Source organism: Terrapene carolina, unplaced genomic scaffold (genome assembly GCF_002925995.2).
Source record: "Terrapene carolina triunguis isolate 2854851 unplaced genomic scaffold, T_m_triunguis-2.0 Scaffold58, whole genome shotgun sequence".
NCBI lineage: Eukaryota > Metazoa > Chordata > Testudines > Emydidae > Terrapene > Terrapene triunguis.
The window spans coordinates 76,522,640-76,544,817 of NW_020664409.1; the positions used below are offsets into that span (position 1 = coordinate 76,522,640).

Below are 22,178 nucleotides of genomic sequence, written 5' to 3' on the forward strand. Positions count from 1 at the left end.
TCTTGAAGAACCTCAGTTACTGCACAAGGTGAGTAACCGTCTCTTCTTGTGGCAACACTCTTATGCCCAAATAATTGTATTAGTCTCTAAGGTATCACAAGGATTCCTCGTTGTTTTTACTTTAGCTCAATCGTTCTCAAACTGTGGTTCAGGACCTCAAAGTGGGTCGTGCCCCCATTTTAATGGGGTTACCAGGGCTGGCTTAGACTTGCTGGGGCCAGGGCTGAAGCCCAAGCTCCACTGTTTGGGGCCAAAGCCGAAGCCCAAGGGCTTCAGTCCTCGGCGATGGGGCTCAGGTTACAGGCCCTCTGCCTGCGGCTGAAGTCCTTAGGCTTGGGCAGGCTCAGGCTACCCTCCTGGGGTCATGTAGTAATTTTTGTTGTCAGAAGGGGGTCGCGGTGCAATTAAGTTTGAGAAACCCTGCTTTAGCTTAAATAGCTCTTTGTGCTCTCTGGTGTTAACCCCCTGTTGTATTTATAGACAACAGTCATGACCCCTCTCAACCTTCGTTTTGAGAGGGTAAACAGGACAAGCTCTTCCAGTCTCCTCTCCTAAGATAGGCCCTCTATTCCCCGATCATCCTAGAAGCTCTCCTCTGTACCTGCTCCAGTCTGAATTCATCTTTCATGAATATGGGTGACCAGAATTATATACAGTATTCCAAATGAGCTCTTACCAGTGCTTTGTATAATGGCATTAATACTTGTCTATCTCTACTGGAAATGCCTTGCCTGATTCATCCTAGGATCACATTTGCCCTTTTCACAGCCACATCACACTGGTGGCACATAATCATTCTATGATCAAAAAACACAGCAAGGACTCTCTCCTTTGTCGCTTCCAACTTGTAGCAGAAATTTTATTATTAGACCCAAAGTGCATGACCTTGCATTTTGTACTATTTCTAAATGTAGTAAATTTCATCCCATTTCTGTTACTCCAGGCTTCAAGTTCACCTAGATATTCCTATATAATATCCAGTCCTCCTCTGTAGTGACCATGCCCGCCAACTTTATATCATGTACTAAATTTCATTACCACACTCCTACTTTTTGTGCCATTAATAAAAATATTGAATAAGACTGGTCCCAAGGCCAATCTCCACCGGTAACTTTCCTCCAGTCCAGTAATTCACCTTTCAATACAACCCAAGGCCTTCTCCCCTTTAGCCAGTTCTTTATCCACCTTACAATTCTTATACTCATACCCATCTTTTCTAACTAATCGTTTCCTAGGTGGTACCATGCCAAATGCTTCCATGAAGTCCACGTATATTAGATTTACTATATTTCCCTTATCTAAAAAAATCAGTTATTTTCTCAAAAAGGAAATCAGATCAGTCTGGTATGATTTACCTTTTGTAAATCCATTTTGCATTACAACTCTTTTACTTCTATGAATTTAATTATTCTTTCTTTCACAATTTGTTCTAAATATTTGCATACTACTGAGGTCAGACTAATGGGTCTGTAATTGCCCAGATCACTTTTTCCCCCTTTCTTAAATATAAGGACAACTTTAGCTATTCTCCAGTGATAGAGTACTACCCCTGAATAGACTGGTTTATTAAAAATCCTTGCTACTGGACTAGCAATCTCTTGTATCAGTTCTTTTAGTATGCTAGGATGGAAATAATCTGGCCACCCGATTTGAGCTCTTTTAAGTTTTTCTTCCATTTTAGATGTGGTAATTTCCATGTTTGTACATTCATTTCCATAAGTCGTCCTGCCCTCATGCCGATATTTCACATTCTCATCCTTATTGAAAAATGAGGCAAAATACTGAGTTAATTTTTGGGCCACATCTAGATTAACTTTAATCTCCTTCTCATCCACACTGCATAGCAACCGAACCTCATCCTTCCTTATTCTCAATTACATAACTAAAAACCTCATATTTTAATTTCCTTGGCAAGCGCAATTCATCATGACTTTTAGTAATTCTCACTTTATTTCTACATTTTCTAACCTCCGATATGTAGCTTTCTTTGCTGATCAATCCCCCTTTCCGTTCCCTATAGCTTTCTACATACTCTTAATAATCTTTTTGAGGTGATGATTCATCCAGCTGTGGCTGGAGCCTTTCCTGAGCATTTTTTCCCCCTTGCTTGGGATGCAAAGTTCAGATAGTTTTTTGTATAGCTGATTTAAAGAAATTCCAAGTCTACTCCACATTTAAGTCCCTGAGTGCTTCAGTCTAGTGACGTCTTTAACTAGTAGATGCGCATGTGACTAGTCACACTTTGTTGCTTTCACTTTGTTGATCAATTTGCACACCAGGAGCTCCTTGCATTCCTCCATTCCCCACTCCGTGTGCCATCCTCCCATCTCCCTCTATATCAGAGACACCCTACAACACCCTAACCCAAGCAGGGGCTCTGTGTGACCTCCACTCCCCCCTCCATCACATAGGAGCTTTGTGTCCCCCTTCCTATTCCCCGCTTTTGCCACATGCCAGGGACTGTGTCTCATTGTTGTCCCCCCATACCATTTTCCTCTATTCTCCCCCTACACCCTATGCCAGGGCTATGTGTGCCCCATAATTCCCACATATAAGGGTCCCTCATTCTTCCCCCTATGGCAGGGGCTCTATGTGCCTTCTACCCTTGCTATTTTTATTTCTTTTCTTTCTGGGAGCTACATCAGTCAGTGTGTCAGCTTTTTAAAATTGTATTGGGATGGGCAGAGCTGAGAGGGTAGTATTGTTATGCTGGAAGGTGTTAATGGCTGCTATCAACTGGTTTTTTGATTTATAGACAATTTAGAAGCAGCTGAAACTGCTGGCTCTGCTAACCAGATGCAGAGGCTCTACATTCCTCATACTCCTCTTCTTGTTTTCCAATTTTCATGAAGATGAAAAGGGTTCAGGTCATTGATGCCTAGAATATTCCCTAAAATGTTGCAACTGATCAGATGTAGTGTTCAAAAGTTATCATATTATGAAGGGACAGACAAACAAAGAAATGCCACTGAATTGAGTGTAATACCCTCAGCAAAGTGTGAATATAATGCTGTACTGGTACTGTAGTTTCAATACTGCCCCATTCTTAAAAAATACAGTAAAATTATCACTGTTTAGTCCACAATTTAAAATGAATCTATTACATATCATACATAAAACTGAGGCTGGTTACTTCAGTTATCTGTATTTTATAAATAAAATTACTGTATTTTAAATAAATTACACAGTGGGGTGGAAAAAGGAGGATCCCCCCACACTCCCAGTTCTCTTCCCTCATGGTGGGAGTCAGCAGAGTGCAACTCTTGGAAGGGAAGATTTTCTTGTGTGTCCTAGGGCGAGATTTCCAGTCTCGTTCACCACATGGCTATGGGGAGACTCAGCAGTTGCAAACCCTGTCCCTCTCACAGCAGGTCCATCCCTCTTTACTTCTGCTCAAGGGTGTTTGGCTTCTTTCTCCCTTCAGTTGGGCCCTGCTGCTACTGTACAGAACCCTCCCTCCTGACAAGAAATGAACAGGCTCGGCCTACAACGGGGTTAAATAAGAACCCCATCCCAAGCTATAGTACTACCTTCTCCGTGTGTGTGTGGGGTGGGGGGGGGGGCTTTTATCCAGGCACAATTACCCCCCATCTCCACCCCGGGGGATTTTACCACGGCACCATTTACCCTCCCCCCCATCTCGACCCGGGGGACTTTTACCCCGGCACCATTTAACCTCCTGCCCTAGCGATCGTCTTCCCCCGCGGCGCTGAGCCCCCAACACGCAGCTGCTGCCCCGAGGCCAGGCGAGGCCCGCGCGGCGTTCCCGCCTCTCGGTGTCACCGCCCGATCCTTCCGGCCGGGCAGCGCGACCGAGCCTGCGCCGAGAGCGCGCGGGGGGTGCGTGAGGGGAGGACACCAACCGGGGAACCCGGAACTGCCCGGCCGAGCGGTAACGGCCGCGGCTGCCAGCAGTCACGGTGAGGCGCTGCGGGCAGGTTAGCCTGGGACTGGGCTCAGGAGACCGGCTGCCGGGGTCGGCGGGGAGAGGGCCGTTGGGACCGCGTTAGGGGCGGTGAGAGTGCTGGGGGTGGGTGTTGGGCAGGTGTGGCGGGGCGGTAGTAGCGTGAAGGGGTTGGTTGGTAGCAGGTAGTGGCGGGTGCGGGGCTGGGGGCGTGTGTGTGTGTGGCGGGTTGGGAGCAGGCGGGGGTGGGGTAGTGTGGGAAGGTTGGGGGCTTTTACCCCCCGCACAATTACCCCCATCTCTTCCTGGGGGGCTTTTACCCCTGCACCTTTTACCATTACCCAAGGGGGAGAGTTAGGGTCAGTCAGCGGTGGGGAGCGGGAGGGTTGTCGGGGTGAGGGGCAGGGGATGGTGAGGGGCAAGTGGGAGGGTTGGGAGCAGGCAGAGGCGCGGGTGGGTGGTGAAAGCAGGGAGGGGTGAGGGGCAAGAGTGTGGAAGGGCTGCGGGCTGGCGATGATGGGGGTGATTGGGAGGGTTGGGGGTATATGGGGGTGAGTGTGGGAGGGTTGGGGGCAGCCAGGGGTGATAGTGAGGGTGGGAGCTTTGAAGGCAGGTGGTAGTGAGGGGTGAATGTCCTGATATAGGTTTGGAATGATTACCGGTAGATTTTTATTGGTAAATGTCAGGAAATGTTAATTTCACAGTAGACAAACCTACAAAAAATTTCTTTCCATAATAATAGAAATTTACAGACAGGCAAAGTAAGAAAAATGCTGCTTGAGAATTTGTTAGTTTGGTTTAAGGATGTTTACTTTGTATGTTTCACATGTGATGTTGAGAATTTGTAATTTAAGGTTTATAAAGCTTTAACTCTTTGAATCTGAATGTCTACTTTTCATTAAATAATTATTCTAACTCACCCCCCATAATTTTGTACTACTGTGAAAATTTAAATAGATAACAATTGAGAAAAATGTTTAAAAATAAACCAATATTGTCCATCAAAATTATAAAAGAAGTAAAAATCAAATTATGCCAAGCTTATTTATAGGATTTGTGTAGTACTGAAGTGGGCTAATATAAGATTGCATTATATGCTGGACAGTCATGAAAATAAGATGTGCATGTCTTGTGACTATCTGTGTCAGAAACTGTGCTATGCCAAATGCAATTAGTACTTTGGTTTGCCAAGAGTGGTAGGAAATAGAACTTCACTCTTGATATCTAAAAATTGTTCAAAACTCATTATAAGATCGGTGCCAGTTCAGTCCGAGCCAATGTTCTAATCTGTCTGTTGTCATCAGCAAAAGGTGAGTTTATAAATTGGCAGGATTTGTGTAGATCCAGAGATTACTATTTTCCTGTTAAGTGTTATGTAAGGATATGGCAAGCATGCTGTCCTGCTGCTTTATTTTTTATATATTGTACAAGCTTACTACTGGTTCTAATGCAAATAGGTTGGAAATTCATGAACACAAATATTTAATATATGTACATTTTGAGTCTCAAATGTTTTCTTTAAGTATATATAACCCCTGTTTAGTAAGCAAAACTTGAAATAAATTTTCACATTTCCATACATTGCATTAACTAATGCTGCTAATTTTTAATGTGATCTCTTACTGATTCTTTTTTTTTTTTTTTTTTTTAGGTGCTTGGTGTATAATCCAGAAATCTTCCACAATGCTAGAGTCCTACGTGACTCCTATTTTAATGAGTTATGTGAATCGCTACATTAAGAACTTGAAGCCCTCAGATCTGCAGCTGTCACTATGGGGAGGAGATGTGGTTCTTAGCAAACTTGAATTGAAGCTGGATGTACTTGAACAGGTATGTTAACAGTAGCTACTGTGTATGTGGCTCAGTTTAAAATAAGTTAAGTAAAATGTTCAAGTTACTATCTGTATATCAGTATTCACTTACAATCATTATTATTTTTGCTATCTGTTTTGTTCCCATCTAGACCTCTTTGGAGCTTTCCCCCCTGTTGGTCAGCTGCTTTGGGAATCCCACATCCCCTGTTCTAGTGGATGAACAGGGAACATTTGCATTTCTGCAAATCACTGTACTTGAAGAGACAGCCGTCTCTTTATGAGCATATCCCTTCTTTCAGTGATCAGTTATTTCACAGTACCAGCACTTCACTGAACTGCTTCCCCCTTTAAAAAATATTACCAATCTTTTATTTTACTAACTGAATTTAATGATATTTAAAACCATTCAAAATGTGAATCAAATTAAAATCCTCCTTTCAATCATTTAGATGCAGATTTTAACTTACAGGACTCATTGCAGAAAGCTTCCAACTTCTTCAGTAGCAGCTTTCCTCTTTCTGCTGGGCTGTGCATGGAAAGACTGTAGTTCTGTAGCAAATTCTCCTCCCTCACCAAGTGTCTGATCCCTTTTGGTGATCTCAGTTTGCAAGTCCAAGTCCAGCTGGGTATCCTTGCTTGTATCTGTTGTTTCTGGCATATCTAATTTCCTCAGGGCATTTGTCAGTTCATATGGGGTCTCTTCTACCCCTTTGCTGAGCCCTGGCAGGTCATATTGATGGCTGGCTCCAAACTTCATATCAGAGGCTTGTACCAACTCAGTTTCTCTTTTTGTGGTTTAAGTTTTACAGCACCATTCAAGCTAGCAGCGAGAACACCCTCATCCCCAAACACTCTTCTGTTCATATCACCAACCATTCATTTGGGGTATGGTAAAATGAACTAAGAAAGTCTCCCAGGAAGGTTTTTCCTCAATGATAGTGGGACTTCTGATTTATTTTAGCCCCTGAACATTTGTTTCTTCCTCATCAGAGTTCCTGTAGGATACAAATAGACTGGAAATCTCCAGTTTTACCTAAATTCTGGCTTGATTCCTATGGAAGTGGCTGACTTCTAAGGTTGTCTGCACCCTCCTGAGTTTTTTCGCAAAGCAGTTTTTCAGTCCTTGAAGTCCTTGCTGCATCTCAGCTTTATTAGCAAGTTCTGTGTTGGCCAAAGCTTTCTGGTTATTTCTATTTCCTGAAAAACTTTTTGGTCCATGGTAATTAAGTCAGTGGTCACCTGTTCAATCCACTTTGCTAGCACAGACTAAGCGTTTTGTAGCTGGGTTTCAAAATCTGTTGTGTGCTTTTATTTGTAGAACAAAAACATGTTAATTATTTTTTAGTTTTTTTAATATAGCACTTTTATCCAAAGTGCTTTACAATAGTTAGCTAACGATACAAACAACATTTGGAAAGATCATTAAGTGGTACTCCAAGACCCTCAGCAATTTTCAAGTGGTTTGCGAAAGAAAAAGTTTGAGAACCACTGTTCTAGAGGAAGGCCCTCCAAGCTGGGATGGAAGTACACTGCAAAAGCAACTAGAGGAAATGTGCTGAATCTATTCTGTCGATGCCAGGTTGGAGCCAGTACTCACTGAACTCAGTTGAAAGATTCTCATTGACTTCCAGGAAGGCTTAGATCAAGCCCAAAGAGAGTTTTTCAGTCTCCCGGGCTATCAGGCCACCCTCCTAAGGTTTTTTTAAAAATAATTTGCAGAATTTTATGTAAATAATGCTAATAAGTGCATATAAATGAAATTTAACTTCAGTTCAATTTATCTCAAGAGCGCGTGTATCTTTTTTTTTTTTTTTTATTATTATGCAGGCACTGCTTGCAACTATGTAGTTAAGCCGGAGTTCCATTTTTCACTTAAAGGAAAGGTTCAGCATTTTTGTTAGGTATGAAAAATACATGCATCCTTATAAAAATGGCAGCACCCACTCTTTGAGTACAGAATGAATTTTCTCAGAATTTACAAGTAGATCTTTGGAGTTTAAAGTTAATTAAAATGTGGTCCTTTCAGAAACTTTGGACGTAAGTCTTTTCCTTTTCCAAGTGATCTTGAATGGAATAATGGAGACTCTTCAAAATTTTTATATAATTAAAATTAATTGAAATATTGTACATAGATTATAGTGGAAAAAATTGTGTTGAAATTAAGTTAACTATTTTGTATTACTATAGGCACTATAGAAATCAATAGCTCAGGTAACTTTTAAGGGTGGGGGGGCATTGTGGTATCAGAAGAAACTCAACAAATCATAATCTTTCCCTTTACAGCTGTCTTGGATGCAATGTTTCTATTGGTTGAATGAGTCAGTAGTGTGAGGGAGACAGGATACATGTCAGGCATTCTCTCTGGTATTATTATTATTTGTACACCTCTACCCTGATATAACGTGGTCCTCGGGAGTTGTTATAGGTGAGACCACGTTATGTCAAACTTGTTTTGGCCCCCCCGTTCCTTGTTCCCTGACCGCCCCCTCCAGAGACCCCTGTCCCTAATCACCCCCAGGATCCCACCCCCTACCCAACCCCCTGTTCCCTGTCCCCTGACTGCTCCGACCCCTGACAGGCACTCACCGGCAGCGGCGGGAAGCGGAGCAACGTGGCCCCAGCCCGCTCCACTCCGCCACCTCCCAGCTGCGGCGCTCTGCTTCCCGCCGCCGGTGAGTGCGGGGAGGTTGGGGAAAGGAAGCCCCCCGTACTCATCTGCAGTGGGAAGCGGAGCGCCGCAGCTGGGAGCTGGCGGAGTAGAGCGGGCTGGGGCCGAGCTGCTCCGCTTCCTGTTGCTGGTGAGTGCAGGGAGGTTGGGGAAAGGACGCCCCCCCGCACTCACCTGCGGTGGGAAGTGGAGTGACTCGGCCCAAGCCTGCTCCGCTTTCTTTTCCCCAACCCCCCGCCCCAGCGACACGGCTGGGGCCGGGGCAAGGTCCCGCACTCACCTGCGGCGGGAAGCGGAGCGCTGTGGCTGGGAGGTGGCGGAGTGGAGCGGGCTGGGGCCGGGCTGCTCCGCTTTCCACTGCCAATGAGTGCAGGGAGGTTGGGGAAAGGATGCCCTCTGCACTCACCTGCGGTGGGAAGCGGAGCAACGCGGCTGGAAGCTGGCGGAGTGGAGCGGGCTGGGGCTGGGCTGCTCCGCTTCTGCGACTGCTGGTGAGTGCGGGGCGGATCCCTTCCCCCAAGCCGCCTCTCCCGAGCGACATGGCTGGGGCCGGGATGAGGGAAGTGGAGTGGGCTGCTCCCGGCCCCCCGCTAATCCTCCGGGCCACTCTGGGACTGCGGGGCCCCAAAAATTGCCCCTCCCCCACAGCTCCTGCCTCCTAGATCCTGGGGGCGGGGGGGCCCTGACCACCTCTGAGACCCTCTGCCCCTTATCCAACCCCTCGGCCCCGGCCCGGCACCCTTAATACGCTGCTCAGAGCAGCGTGTCAGAGCTTTACTGCGTTGTATGCGAACCTGTGTTATATCGGGTCGCATTATATCGGGGTAGAGGTGTATTACCATTGCACCTAGGAGCTCTACTCGTGGACCAGGACCCCTCTATGCTAGGCACTGTACAAACACAGAACAAAAAGATTGTCCTTTATAGATTATTTGGTCTAGTTGCACTGCTGTTTAAAGGTTCAGTGGCTGAATTATGATTGGGTGTCTGTGCTCAAAGGATTCTCAGCTGTGCTCAAGGTAGCACTGCTGAGGAACTGAAGCAGAAATGCAGAGAGATCTCTAATCGCATACAAGCAATGGGACTTTGGGGTTGTACTGCTTCTACCTCTTTCTCATATTGCTGGTCTCAGTGAGACAGCTGTATAAATCAATAAGTCAATTGCAAAGTAAGGGACAGATTCACCTTACATTTTGATAGTTTTACGCTGCTTTGGCAATGCAAAGCAGCAGTAAACCTCACTTAACTGGTCAATATACTCTGACTGCTTTGTGCTTCTCTGGTATATTGGTAAATCTGCCCTTAAAAGTTAAAATAATGTTTTAAATTTGTTGTATATTTTCAAATCATTAGAAGTATTGAAAGTAGGGATGTAAAATATTAACCGGTTATCTGGTAAGTATTGGTCTTACCGTTAACCCACCCTAACCGTTAACCCCCATGCGTGAGTGTCAGATTGGTTCTGTCCCGGGCCGTGCCAGCCGGGAACAGCCCCAGGCTGTGCCAGCTGGGAGCAGCCCTAGCAGGCCCTGGGAGCTTCATGGGGGGTGGCCAGCCAGGCAGACAGGGGCTGCGGGTTCTGTTGGGGGGGTAAAGTAGTCCCCGGCCTTCCCCTGTGCCACTGGGAGGGGTACGGTTGCGGAGGTAGACGGCGCGCTGGTCAGGGAAGGGAAGCTGCTGCAGGGGTGGGTAGCATGGAGCGTCTGCAGATGCCGCATTGGGACAAACTAGGTAGTTTACAGTCTGGACTGTGTGTATAATTACTGGTCTGAACTTTATTCTGTTTGCACATTAGAAATCTGTCAAGTCATGATCACTTGTACTGAAGCTACCATTAATTTTTAGATCCGGTTAAGGTTACACTTAAGAGAAATCCAAACATGTTAAGGTACAGAAATGCACAGTTAAAGCACCCAAACAACCTTATAGCGGTACCATGAAAGGAAAATATGAAAAAACTGTCTTTAAAAATTAGTTTAACCTAATCATGGAACTGCAACCACAAAATGCCTTAATTATTATCGTATGGCTATTGTATGGCATCACTGTAATATATTATTTATAGACCAGAGTCCTGAATGTGAGGAAGACAAGTTTTGATTTTAATATGGAAGTAGAGGTAATAATACTTAACTTACCTACCTGTCCCATGGGGATATTGAGGGTTCATAGATTTTTAAGGCTAGAAGGGACCACTAAAATCATCTAGTCTGACCTCCTGCATAACACAGGCCAAAGAATCTAACCCAACAATTTCTGCATTGAACATGTACCTTGTGTTAGAGCTACAGCATATATCTTTTAGAGTTTGTATAGTACTTCAAATTTGTAAAACACTGTAAGTGTTAAGTATTAAACAAATGTAATCTAGTATAGTTCAACATTCCATGCAATACTTAGTTTGATGGGAAAAGATTCCATGAGAATGGAAGGGGAATAAAAATAAGGCCTCTGTTATGTTTGTTAAATTAGTAAATGTGGCACACACATTCGTTCTGTGTTGCCTCAATTATCATTCTTAAGTACCACAACAAAGGGTTTGCATTATATCACTGCAGAAACAATTATTTGTCCAATTAGGATAATGTCAGACAACATTTGTGTCAACATTCCTTTGGCACAGAAAGGTTGATTTACCTTCTAAGTATATAGGCAATCTGTGTCTCTCTGCATTTTGCTCCACTTCCTGCTTTCAGAAGTGTTTCCCCCTCCCCCCCCAAAAGGATTTTTCCATATCTTATAGGAAGCTTTGGACACAAATGGGACTTTGAGTTAAATCCATCTGGTAAATAATGGAAAAAAGCTATTTCAGAAAGTCTTTTAAAATAAACTTAGAATTCCCACATGTAAAGGCAAATCAGTGTCTAAATAAACATTGCTATACTGATGATTGGCATAGAAATTAAATATTTGAGAGACAAGAAGCCTAGCTTACTTCTACAACTCAATTAAATTGGTGCTCGTGCTGGCCTGCTGTCTTCCTGTGTGAAAGCCTCACCTGTATGTTATACATTTTTTATTTTGTCAGGCTGTTGTAGAGTATAGTGCTTCTTATTCTTACCTGCTTGTTTGGGCTGTTGGAAAGCTGATGTAAAGTGATTGGCTCCATTTGTTATAGGCTGCAAAATGGCATATAACATTTTGAGTATAGAATGAATTTTCTGAGAATTTACAAGTAGATATTTGTTTGGAGTTAAAGTTAATTAAAATGTGATCCTTTGAGAAACTTTGAATATCAGTCTTTTTCTTGTCTCAAATGATCTTGAATGGAATAATGGAGACTCTTCAAAATTTTTATATAATTAAAATTAATTGAAATCTTGTGCATAGATTATAGTGGAAGAAACGCTTATAGTTAAAAAAATATCTGAATGTAATTCATCCTGACCATGTTCAAAAGATTTGTTGTATATACAGTGTGTACAGAAACTCTCATCCGTATGTCAAATACACTACAAAGTAAATCTTTGCTGTGTGGAGTGTAGCCTGATTAGATTAGTCTTCCCATGTTGACCTCCTTTCCTCCTGTTTGACTTGTTCCCTTAACCTCTAATATTATGTTAACACTGGAGGAAAAGAGTACAAACTCAACTTTATATATTAAAAGGAACCAACAAGATACATATATAATAAAAACATCCCTCATACTCTTTTTACCATAGCCCTCATTCTTTAAGTACCTGCTCCATCTTTGTGTTTTTCATTTCTTGCTGTCTTTCATCTGATTTGAGCCTGTTCCTAAGAGATACTGAGCACTTGCAACTCCCGTTGAAGTATTAAAAGGTTTTTGGAGCAGAAACCTCTTTTCCTTCCTCCCGCCCCCCATGCAGTTCTTAATATTAATCTGTAAGGCTCCATGCGCTCCACAGGCACTATAAAAATAATACAGTATGCGTATGAATATAATTAACTTTCATTGTTAATTGTTGTGAGTATGCTATAGTTATGTTTCTAGAGTAGTGATGCATTTCACTGTAGCTGCATATAAGAGACTGTGGTTTAAACCTTTCTTAATTATCAGGGACATAGTAGAATCCAGATGTTTCCTTTGAACACATAAGCGCAATAAATGTGTGCGAGTAAATGCATGTGACCAATTATTAACTAAAGTGCCAAGACTTATGCCATACATAACTGACGGTGAAAAAAAGAACTTTTGAGGATTTTTTTGGGTCGAGGGTGAGGGCGTGGGCGCGAGGTGACTCTTAAGATTTTATTCTTAGTTTTTTTGTAAAGTAGCAAATGTGTCCTTGACAATTTTGATTTTGTTTTTAATTAAGTTTTAATATCTAATTGGTTAATTCATATTTTTTAGGAGCTGAAACTACCATTTAGTTTTTTAAGTGGACATATTCATGAATTACGAATCCATGTACCATGGACAAAACTAGGCTCAGAACCAGTTGTCATCACTATCAATACAATGGAGTGCATCTTGAAACTAAAGGATGGAGTCCAGGTAAGAAGCCTATGATGAGTTTATATAAAATATAGTTGCTAAAATTGAGGGTTTTTCAAAAAAACTGATAAAGTAGTTGATGTTGTATTACAGGAATGCTAATTTGTTTTGTCTGTCACGTCTGGCCAAAAGTCTTTGTCTGCACTGAAGCAATAATCATGGTTAATATCACAAGGACTTTGATGCTTTCTATTCTTTCACTTTATTTGCTGTAGTGTTGTTCCTGCAGGTGTAAAAGCAGGTTAATGAATCTCTCTGCCAAAATTTTCCTATGACTAGGCAGCAAATGAATCTCAAGAGCAACATAGCATCCTAAGTGCTTCCAGCTTTTACCACCCAAGAAGTTGTGTCCCACTGCTGGATTAAGTTATATAGAGCATCACTAGGCTGTGTCCTCAAGAGATGAGTTATTGCTGTAGGAATGCTTTATTAAAGTTCCTATTATTTCAGTATAGCTATCTTTTCCATTTTGATGTAATAAGTTATTTGCTTAAAATATAAAGCCTTCTTGGAAGACATTTTTAGTATCTTATAAAAGCTTTTTATTTAGTTGTTTGTGACAGACGCATAACAACATTTCATGTCTGTAAAATTTTCATTCCACCACAATGAAATCTGGTATCATACCAGCAACTGGATATTATTATATTTTGCATATGAGTTTAAAAAAAAGTACAGAGCTTTGTGAAATATGCAGTAGCATCTTGACATACTTCAGCATTCATTGTCTATCAACAGATATGTTGGAACACTTCAACACTAAAGCACGTTTTAGTTCTAGGTTTCTTACTTTGTCTAAACATTTATTTAATTTCAATAGATACTCCAATTATATTTAGTTTAGAGTCCTGGGAAATAAAGATATGATTTACACATCTTCTATAGAACTTCCACAATTTGCTTAATGAGCTGTTAATATTTGATACCAATATTTAGATATCTGAAAGTAATTACATTGGAGAACATTTCTGCATTACATTTATATGATAAATGTTCTGTAATGAAAGTCAATCTATTTCTGGAATTAGAGATTTTTGTTTTGGAAAACCTGGTCCTCGTTATGCCACCCATGCAGTGCTCGCGCTCTCTCTCTCTCTCTCTCGCTGTCTCTTTCATATATATCTATATATTTTATGTATATATAAAAACAACACCCAGACACTAAGTATTTTTTCAATGGTAAGGTAGAGGTTTCAAGGCCAGATGTCCCATAAGAAACACATTTTAGAAGCAGCAAATTACAATTAATTATAGAAGCTGCGGAAAAAGATATGTAACACATGACTTTGTGCAACCAAGAACTAATATTTGATATTGGACCATGCAGATGGCTACTGCTGGTATGATCAGATTTCCTGCTTGCATGGTATTTGAAACTTAAATTTTGTGGTGCGTACAGCAAAAGGTCAGATGTCATGAATGTAAAGCACTCTCAAAACAAGTATTTGTTACAGATGTTTAAGATTCAGAGGCAAGAAAGGATTTTTGAAAATTACAACTGACATTTGAACAAATTATTCAGTGGTATGTACACCCTGGAGAGTAACATTTGGGTCTGTGCCAATGATAGCGTTTATCTTTGAGTAATAAGAGTGCAAATGAAAACATTTTGTTGTTTTCTATGGGTATATTTTTAAGAAGCTATGGGTTTGATTTTATTTTATGAAAAAGTACTTGTATTAGAAATTAAGTGTTAAGAAAAATGAAAATGATATCTAATGACTTCCATGTCGAATTTATTTAAGTATTTTTAGGCTATTTTAATTTGCACTATGTAATTGTAGGTTGAATGGCTAAGACTAAGCCTTTTATCATCAAAATATTTGCTTGTTAGAAACTGTTAAAATGTACACACATTGTAATAGGTAAAATGTCTTCTCAAAACACTGTGATGATGGAATAAATGTTTTAAAAAAATTTATTTTGAATTAACTATCAACTAAAACAATTGCACCAAAGAACTTCAAATCAGTAAAATAATAAGAAAACATTGTATCCTGTCCCGTGTTAGTTAGTTTAATCCTGCATTTCGTTCCTCAGGCAAAATGTATGTTGGAATCATAAGTAGTTTGTCTGAGCAAAGTGTGTGCAGTCATTGACCCTAACTTACAACCATGAAAATCCGTGGTGAAACCTGTGGAGAAGAGGTGAAGTTAGCTGGGTTTCTGATGAATGTTGCCTTGAGTTTGCAAAGGAGGTAGTGGGGCATGGTTTTAAACATGATGATCCCATGGGTATCGATGGAAAGGAAGTTCTGATCTTGGGTGCCAGCCCCTTTGCAGTGCTTCCATATATGCATCACCATGGGGATCATACACCTGCAACTCTTTAGGAGTTGTGCTGCTGCTGGTTCTTTGTCCATGCTTTGACAATATCTCTTTCCCAAGTGGGGTGAAGGCATAGAGTGGAAGATGAGGCTGATTCTAGCAGCTTTAACTTCTGCTGAACTTCTATGATAATTACCTTTTTAGAAGAGGAGAATGTTTATTCCCTCTGAAGCATCTGGCATTGACCACTGTCAGAAGACAGGATACTAGGCTAGATGGATCATTGGTCTGACCCAGTATGTCTGTTTTTATGTTCTAATGTAGTATACAGTGATGTGTTTCACCCACACATACCGTAAACCCACAGAGTAGAAGTAGAGGTACTTCTGTAAACTCTGGGGGATTAGGGGTGCATGGAGAAACTGCCTCTTCCACTTTTGCGCTTCCCAATTTATTTTTGCTCAGTTATGCTTTCTGTGATGAAGTGGGAATTTCCTGTGACTGACTTGACTAGGGATTGCTATCCAGGGGTTCAGATGGGTTAAAATGCTCCTGCGGCAAAGCAGGTGATGTGAGTTTGTTTGGGTCATATAACTGTCTGGGGTGGTATGAATGGGTTGTTAAGGACTGGCTGAAACTTACACCAGTGGAGGATCTGGAAAGACAATGGGAACTCTAGTGACTGAACAGTTGACACCTAATGACTCAGCAGGGGTCCTGTAAGAGGATGACAGTAGAACAGGAGGTGAAAGGAGGCTAGGATCAGAGCTGGCTTTTGGAGAGACAGAGGAAGTTCTGACCTGAGGCTGACAGGCAAAGGGACAGCAACAGAGAAAAAGGCAACCAAGATGGTTTCTAGAGCTCATGGTTAGAAGCAGCAGTGCTGGAGCCCAGAGACTCCGTATCAGAGGTGTTAAGCCCATATGGCCTATCTTTAAGGAGGTCTGGCACAGTAAGGGACTGTTTAAAAGCTGAGGCATAGTACTGATCATGTGGATCCATGACCCTTTCTTCCTCCCACAGGTGAATGAGAGCCTTGAGTAAGTAAGCATGACAGTTTACTAGCTAGAAAAATAGGTTGCTAAATATGTTCTCTCTGTTTGGAGAGGGAGTTTTTGAGTGAGCTATTCATAAGATGTGCAGTTGAATATGAAGGCAGAATATATCTTGATTACAGTTTCTGCAATACCACAGTGGTAGTTGCAGTAGAAATCAGGTGCCCATTCTTTCACAATACCCTTATTGCATGTATGATGACTCAGGCCTGGTCTACACTAACCCCCCAATTCGAACTAAGGTACGCAACTTCAGCTACGTGAATAACGTAGCTGAAGTTCGAAGTACCTTAGTTCGAACTTACCTCGGTCCAGATGCGGCAGGCAGGCTCCCCCGTCGACTCCGCGGTACTCCTCTCGCCGAGCAGGAGTACTGCAGTCGACGGCGAGCACTTCCGGGTTCGACTTATCGCGTCCAGACAAGACGTGATAAGTCGAACCCAGAAGTTCGATTGCTTGCCGCCGAACTAGCGGCTGGGTATAGACGTACCCTCAGTGAGTCAATGGAACTCCATGGAGGTGTATGGGTCATCATGGTTGTCTTTCACAGTTGTGTGGCCTAAACATCAGTGTTTCTGATGTCAAGTTACAATAATACTTAGGTAAGCCAGTTACATAAGGTGTAAGACCCAAATAAATGTGGGTCTAAAATGAGAGACACTTGGGAGGAATTTACTTGTGGTGATTATTTCCTGGATAAGTTTAAGTTGTGCTGATCATGATTAGAGGTGAGTTGTTAGTTCTGCTGGACACTGTTAGAAAATTACTGTATATACTCTTTCATAAGCTGAATATTTTTGGTAAAAAAGTGACGCATCAAAGAGCGGGGGTCAGCTTATAAACGGGTCTACACCAAAATTTGATGATTTTAAACTCTATAGAATCATTGAATTGACTATCTAATACATTGTCATTTTGTTTACCTGGAGCGTTCACAGGCATGGAGCCCCTCAGCTCCCTGTGGCCGCAGTTCGCCGTTCCCAGCCAACTGCTGCAGGGGGCTGAGGGGCTCCGTGCCTGTGAACGCTCCAGGTAAACAAAATGTCCAGGCCTGCTAGAGGCTTACCCTAACGGGCCAGGAACCAAAGTTTGCCAACCCCTGAAATATAGGGTCGGTTTATGAAAGGGTCATACAGTTTTTGTTATTTTTACCTAACCATCTTGGGGGGGTTGGCTTATAAACAAACGGGCTAATGAACGAGTATATACGGTACCTATATATCATGAAATGGCAATTTCAGGTATCGGGCTTAAAGGGACCCACTTAGCAGTGTACATAAACAGCAACTTAGGCTACCAGATGCCAGAGAAGGGGTGTTGAAATCTGGGGGTAGGAAGAGAGGGATGCAATAAAACAGGGTAAACATGAAATGAGTGTGCATTTATATTTAATATTCCAAACAAAAAGCCTACATTTGAGAGTTTCACTTTGCAGTCTAATGTTCTTTAAAGTCAGGGAATGATTAAGATAAGTTTACTTATATAACCTTAGCTGTCTCTTTGTATATGTGAATTAACATATAGTCTGTAGTTTCATAACTACACACTACTCTGTCCCTTTCAGCGTGCAGGATTGATGGTGCTGGGGAATGAGATAGTTGCCTCATATATTTTAGTTCATCATTCAGTGCGTTTGACCCATTCCTCCTAATTCGCAGCATCATTCTTTCCCTATCCTGAGTGAAGTGTAGCTACTACAAACCCCTACTTCATTCACTGCACATCATCCAACTTCAGTAATCAGTGAGGTGTGGGTCTTTCATACACTAACACCATTTGCTACACAACACATCCTGATACACTGCACGTTTTAAGAGGCAGGGCCCTTCATTAAATATGAAACAGTGTTTGATCATGTAATTAAAGACTGTATTATAATGCGTATTCACAAGGAAGTTTACGTTTGTTTGCACAACCTTAACTGTCATTTCTTGACTTTGAAGAAGCTTCACTCAATCTCAAGTTTTAATGTTTTGTTGTATTAAATTTACTTTTATTTTTTTAAACAAGAAATAAATTCTATCATAGGTAACTATTTTCTAGACAGAAGTAGAATGCTCTATACAGCACACTGTGCAATCAGTTGAGGTGAGAAACCTTGCCTCTGCCCATACAGACTTTCATTTATGGAAACTGGCTGTACACCTTGAAGCCTGGTCTGTTTCTTTTAGCGTATAGCCTATTTTAATGTTAAAATAGATGTTCAGTTTACAAATCTGATTATAATATTAAGTTTTAATCTTTGTGTATGAATGTAAAATTTAAAATGTGAGAGAGCTGCCCTCCAGGCAGAAGTCCAAACCATCTGGGCTGGCTGCCAGAGTTCCTTGAACTCAGACTCTCAGGTTCTCATTAAAGTGCCTTGTGTCCACGCACAAGCTTTTTAAAAAGTGAATTATTTGGGGTGTAAGGTCACAGTAATTAATCTTATTTGGAATCGGAGTGACTCTACTTTATAGTGAGTTTGTTAGCTTATGATTCATATGATGTATTCCTAACTACTCTGCTTTTGACAATTCTCCCTGCTATCCCAGACTATATTGCTTCACAGTTTGATCAGCCTGTCTTTGAATCTGTGTGCCCTCCACTGCTCCAGTTTAATTTTGACTGGATGCCACCTCTCTGTTGAAATGCTGCCATGCAGCCATGTGTGTCCCTTTTTGATGCAAGGTAAGTTCATGCAATGAGTCATATGCCCATTATAGCAGCCATGCCCCTTGTGCTTCCATGTGCACACTTGCAGTGTTCCTGATTGTCCTCTTTGGACAGCTGCATGTCCAGTCCCATCTGGAGATGTCACTGGAATGCAAACATCTACAAGACATTGTCATGGCACTTCCAGACTTGTTCCCAGTGCCAAGTCAAAGCAAAGGAGGTGTGGCAGAAGTAGCTGAAGACAAGGGACAAGAACAGGACCTCTGGTAATGCTCCTACTATCTGCTCATACTGTAAGCAACTGGAATGGATTTTTTGCAAGCAATGTCACCACCTAACCCAAGAATGGTGAGAGGGGCAATTTTCCACAAAGCACATGAGACACCCACGCACCTAAGACACCACAGAAAGCATCCTTGACTTTGTGTATAGCATGGGGTCTCACCAGGAGGAAATTCTTCAGGGGAAGCAGTAACTGTATGACCTGGCAGATTGAGAGATTACACAAGTACACCATGCAGACAGTCATACTGAAGCTGCTGTGGAGGAGAGCTCTCCCTGTTCAAGCATCCAGTAAAAGGCTTCTTAAACAAGGGAAGCCGTCATAACTCTGTTAATGTCCATAGTGGTCTGAGGAGCAAAAATTCCCCTGCTCTTTCAAGCAGACATGCCTAAATTTCTGAAGATCCTGGCATCAATGTCCTTTTCAGACTGTCCCATGTGAATATTGGTGAACCTTCCACCGTGATCTACCAGGCCTTGCAGCACCATGGAGAAATATCCCTTCTTGTAGATGATAAAGGCATTGGCTTGGTGTGGGAGGCAAACAGTAGGTATCTGGGTCACGTCAGTAATGCATATGCAGTTTGGGAGCCCAATCAATGCAAAGTTATCAGTAACCTGTTCGTTGCTAAGTTTGCAACATGACACAGCAGCACCCTCCTCATAGCTTTGCGTATCTCTATAACAATAGCCTTATCAGTTGATCTACCTATACCAAACTAGTAAACTACTGATTGACAGCCCTGAAGAGTGATGAGTTTCCAGATGGTAATGGCCACACATTTCTCTCTGCTGAGGGGAACTCTCATGTCGGTGTGCTGCTGTAGTTCTGGTGACAGATCTGCATAGATCTTTAGAAAGGTAGTCTTCTGCATCCTGAAGTTCTGCAGCCACTGCTGGTCATCCCAGTTCTGTGTCACTATCCTATCTGACCAGTTAGTGCTTGTTGATTACTTCTAGAGGTGATGCTCCACTGAGTAAAGCCCCTCCAAGTTTATGTATGCAAAAGTAATTGCTTATTTCATCCTTCTGCTCCTCTTACCTGTAGTCCTATCACCATTGCATCTGAAGCTGCCGAGTCAAATGCAGTGAGCGGAACAACTGCAATAAATATGCACATCCTGTGTGTACTAATTATTGTGGTAGTCACGGTGTTCAGCAGTATGTTTTCCACGCTGTCTGAAAGCAGTTTGAAAATTGAATTGGTGCTGGCAAAATACAGATGAATGTATGGGTTTCCAAGTCAGGAATCATGGGAATTTGTTAGTATGAGCCTACATCCCAGAATTCCTGTAGCTTCTGGTAGGCATCTGTGATAGATAAAGTGGGGGGGATAGCTCCCTTTGATGGACACCCAGCCAGCCAGTTAGCTGTAAAATCCCTCTTGGTAGCTGTTCTTTACTTGCTTTACCTGTAAAGGGTTAAAAAGTCCCCCAGATAAAGAAAAAGAAAAAAGTGGGCACCTGACCAAAAGAGCCAATGGGAAGGCTAGAACTTTAAAATTGGGAAAGAAACTTTCCCTTTGTTGTTCTCAGGGCTGCAGGGACACAGGGCAGCAATGCTATAAGCAGAAATGCTGTGTAAGGTTTGAACCAGGTATGAAAAAGTATCTTCCATACCTAGAAAAAATAATTTGGATAGGGAATGTTTAGTTAGACACTATCAGATTTATTTCTTATTTTGGCTTGTGGATCTCCTCTGTGCTAACCCCTGATGCTTTTGTTTGCTTGTACCCTTTAAGCTGAACCCCCAAGAAAGCTATTTTGGGTGCTTAATTTTTGTAATGGTTTCTTTTAAGATCTAGCAAAAAGCCTAAGTTCCAGATGTAATTTTTTCCTTTTTGTTTTTAATAAAATTTACCTTTTTAAAGAACAAGATTGGATTTTTGGTGTCCTAAGAGGTTTGTGGATGCTGTTTGATTAGCTGGTAGTCACAGCTAATTTCCTTTGTTTTCTTTTTCAGCTCTTCCCCGGATTGGGTGTGTGTGTGGGTGGGGTGGTGGAAGGACTTGAGGGTACCCTACAGGGAGGAATTTCCAAGCGCTTCTTCTTGGGTTCAAAGGGTTTTTTTTGCATTTGGGTGGTGGCAGCGTTTACCAACCCATGGTCAGAGAAAAGCTGTAACCTTGGGAGTGTAATACAAGCCTGGAGTAGCAAGTATTAATTTTTAAAATCCTTGCAGGCCCCCACTTCCTGCACTCGAAGTGACAGAGTGGGGATTCAGCCTTGACAGCATCCCACAATACACCCCAAGAAAAATCTCAGAATATAGAGTAGAGCTGAGAGGTGGAATATTGCACCATGGGATGTCTGCTCACTATGCTGCATGGTTAACTTGAAAAAGTGGATAGGTGTGCGGATGTAAAGGTTAACAAGGAAAGTATCATAAAACGGGCAGAACAAAGCAACATGGATGCACATACTTTCCCATCTGTTGTCTCTTGTCTTGTATTTAGATTGTAGTCCCTGTCCCAGAGTCTACCTTTTTTGTTCTGTGTTTTTACAGTATCTAGCACAGTGGGATTCTGGTTTGTGACTAGGCTCCTATACGCTACAGTAATACAAATAATACATAGTAACAGTCCCCGTGTAGACAATCCCTTAACCCAGCTCCTGGAACTAGATTATCTAGGGGAATCCTTAAGCATATCACAGGAAAAGGTCTTTCATCAGATATCAGAGTAGCAGAGCTTCAGGACTAGATTTCATTCTTAATTCAAAGGAAGTGCTTTTGGCCTGTCACTGCTATAGGTAATAGAATCTATGGCAGTCTGTCTGGAGTTAGTCCCATGGCTAACTTCTATATGATCTTTCCAGAGCAATATGCTATATTTACAGCTGCAGGGCTATTCAACTCCAATCTCTTTCTTGCCAGAGGTAAAGACAGAATTAACTTAATGTTTGCACTTCTCCAAGGGAGTTCTTCTGGAGATCTAACAGTGTCTGGTTGTAGTGCCTTGAACACCTTTTGGAAGCACATAGTCTTAATTTGCATTAATTTTATTATGTTGTTACAGTATCAGCCTATTGGACAAGTTGTTTCTTGAGGACTGATGCTTGGATATTAGTTCTATC

The 22,178-nt window shown here is 42.0% G+C and overlaps 1 protein-coding gene across 1 annotated transcript in view; it reads left to right on the forward strand.

Annotated features, from left to right (window-relative positions):
• Nucleotides 1–5,566: 5,566 nt before the first annotated feature.
• VPS13B (vacuolar protein sorting 13 homolog B) overlaps nt 5,567–22,178 on the forward strand; it is a 953,533-nt gene continuing 936,921 nt past the window's right edge. The window contains exons 1-2 of the mRNA XM_026663381.1: nt 5,567–5,734; nt 12,702–12,845. Coding sequence (XP_026519166.1) covers nt 5,588–5,734; nt 12,702–12,845 — 291 coding nt within the window. The 5' untranslated portion in view covers nt 5,567–5,587. The remainder of the gene's footprint in view (nt 5,735–12,701; nt 12,846–22,178) is intronic.